Below are 1,701 nucleotides of genomic sequence, written 5' to 3'. Positions count from 1 at the left end.
AAAGTTTTATTTTCATTGCAATTAAACTATTATATAAAAGTATGATGGTTCAGGTGCATTAAAAAGAACTCAAATAGTAATAAAACTATTAATTATGAGCTAATATTTCGCCCCGCTTTGCAGGGCTAAAAAAGGTAACCACCAATTAAAATAATGTAATAAAGTAAGATAATAGATAACAAAAATATAAGTAAATTAAGGTGTAGCTAAAAATATTTTGAAAATTTGTATAAAAATGAACAAGGTAAATTAAAGAAAATAAAAATAAGATGTACAGTGAAAAGTATAAATAAACAAGAATTAAAAAAAAGTGTAAGATAATGAATAAAAACAGAAGAAATATTTTTATAGTTTTTCCTTTAGTGTTTACTGTATTCTTATATTTCTTTTTTATATACGTTTGCATTTGTTATTATTTCCATTTTTATAAGTTGTCTAATACTTTTTAGTAATTCTTGTTTATTTATACTTTTCACTGTACATCTGATTTTTAGTTTCTTTAATTTAATTTACTTTGTTCATTTTTATTTAAAAAAATTTAAATCATTTTTAGCCGTAGTTTATTTTTATTTTTGTTATCTATTCTCCTACTTTGTTATATTATTTTAGTTGTTATCATCCTTTTTAGTTCTGAGAAAGTTCCGCAAATTGGGGCGAAACGATGGCATTAATATTTGAGTTATTTTGACTGCTCTCGGACCACTCTCCTTTTATATACTGCACATGGTCAATTAACAATCTTCCAATATGAACTGTTATTACTATTAACTGATTTAAAGGAATTTTTATTTTATTATGACAAACTGTGAAATGACAAACAATTTCTAACCTTTCATGAGTGAATGGTGAGATAAATTGTGGAACAAGAGTCAGTTACGCCATAACTTTTCTGAAATATCTTATTTTGTGATGGCTACTGTAGATGTAACTGTTTTACTTTATTTTTATTCTCATTTATTTCCTCTTAATTTTCTTTTCTTTTTTTTAAATTTACTTATTTACTTACTAACTCTTACAATTCATGAGAGTTTAAAAAAACGATCATGGAAATGTTATTTGATTTTCTATAAGTTAATTTATTTGAATTATTTATAATAATAATTCAATTATTTATGTTTTTAAATGCAGTCCAATCTGTGATCAATCCACTATCGAGGCAAGTTAACATTAACTCATAGATAAGATTAATTAACTCATTTTTATTTATTTTTTACTAAAAGGTATCAGTGTTTTTTTTTAGGTAGGCTGCCTCAATTCTTTATGGCTGACCAAATAGTTTGAATCAATTTTATACCTCCTAATTTGTTGTAAATCTTTTGTTGGTGATTTATTTTCATATTGAATTCAGGAAACTGAGTGTGTTCACTAGATTTTTTAAAAAATATCTGCACCTTTCAAATTCCACGAAAATTTTTAGATATAATAGATTTTATATTGGTACAACCAAATTTGAACTGAGACAGCCTGTTTAGTATTTATAAGTTAGTTCCTTTTATGAAATCCTTATCAAATTAAATGTATCCCTTTCTATTTAAGTTGGAACCCTTTCATTTTTTTTTTTTATCACTTATAAATTATTTAGAGTCTTGTTCTCTCCTATCTCAATTATATTAACATATATATTTGTTATAATAGATTCTATGTTATTCTATTTACGTTAAACCCAGATCTGATAGTTTAATTTGTTTTTATTTTTTAAAT

The 1,701-nt window shown here is 24.0% G+C and overlaps 1 protein-coding gene across 15 annotated transcripts in view; it reads left to right on the top strand.

Moving 5' to 3' along the window:
* Positions 1–1,701, top strand: part of PIP5K59B (Phosphatidylinositol 4-phosphate 5-kinase 59B) — a 78,237-nt gene that overhangs the window by 59,859 nt on the left and 16,677 nt on the right. Inside the window, exon 22 of one of the 15 annotated variants that reach the window (XM_014430969.3) lies at positions 1,129–1,156. The exons of the other annotated variants lie outside the window; for them this stretch is intronic. Within the exon in view, the coding sequence (XP_014286455.1) occupies positions 1,129–1,140 (12 nt within the window). The 3' untranslated portion in view covers positions 1,141–1,156. The remainder of the gene's footprint in view (positions 1–1,128; positions 1,157–1,701) is intronic. 15 annotated transcript variants of the gene reach the window in all.

The sequence above is a fragment of the Halyomorpha halys genome, unplaced genomic scaffold (assembly GCF_000696795.3).
Source record: "Halyomorpha halys isolate HHAL.00 unplaced genomic scaffold, Hhal_1.1 Scaffold929.1, whole genome shotgun sequence".
Lineage (NCBI taxonomy): Eukaryota > Metazoa > Arthropoda > Insecta > Hemiptera > Pentatomidae > Halyomorpha > Halyomorpha halys.
This window is presented reverse-complemented; position numbering and strand designations above follow the sequence as displayed.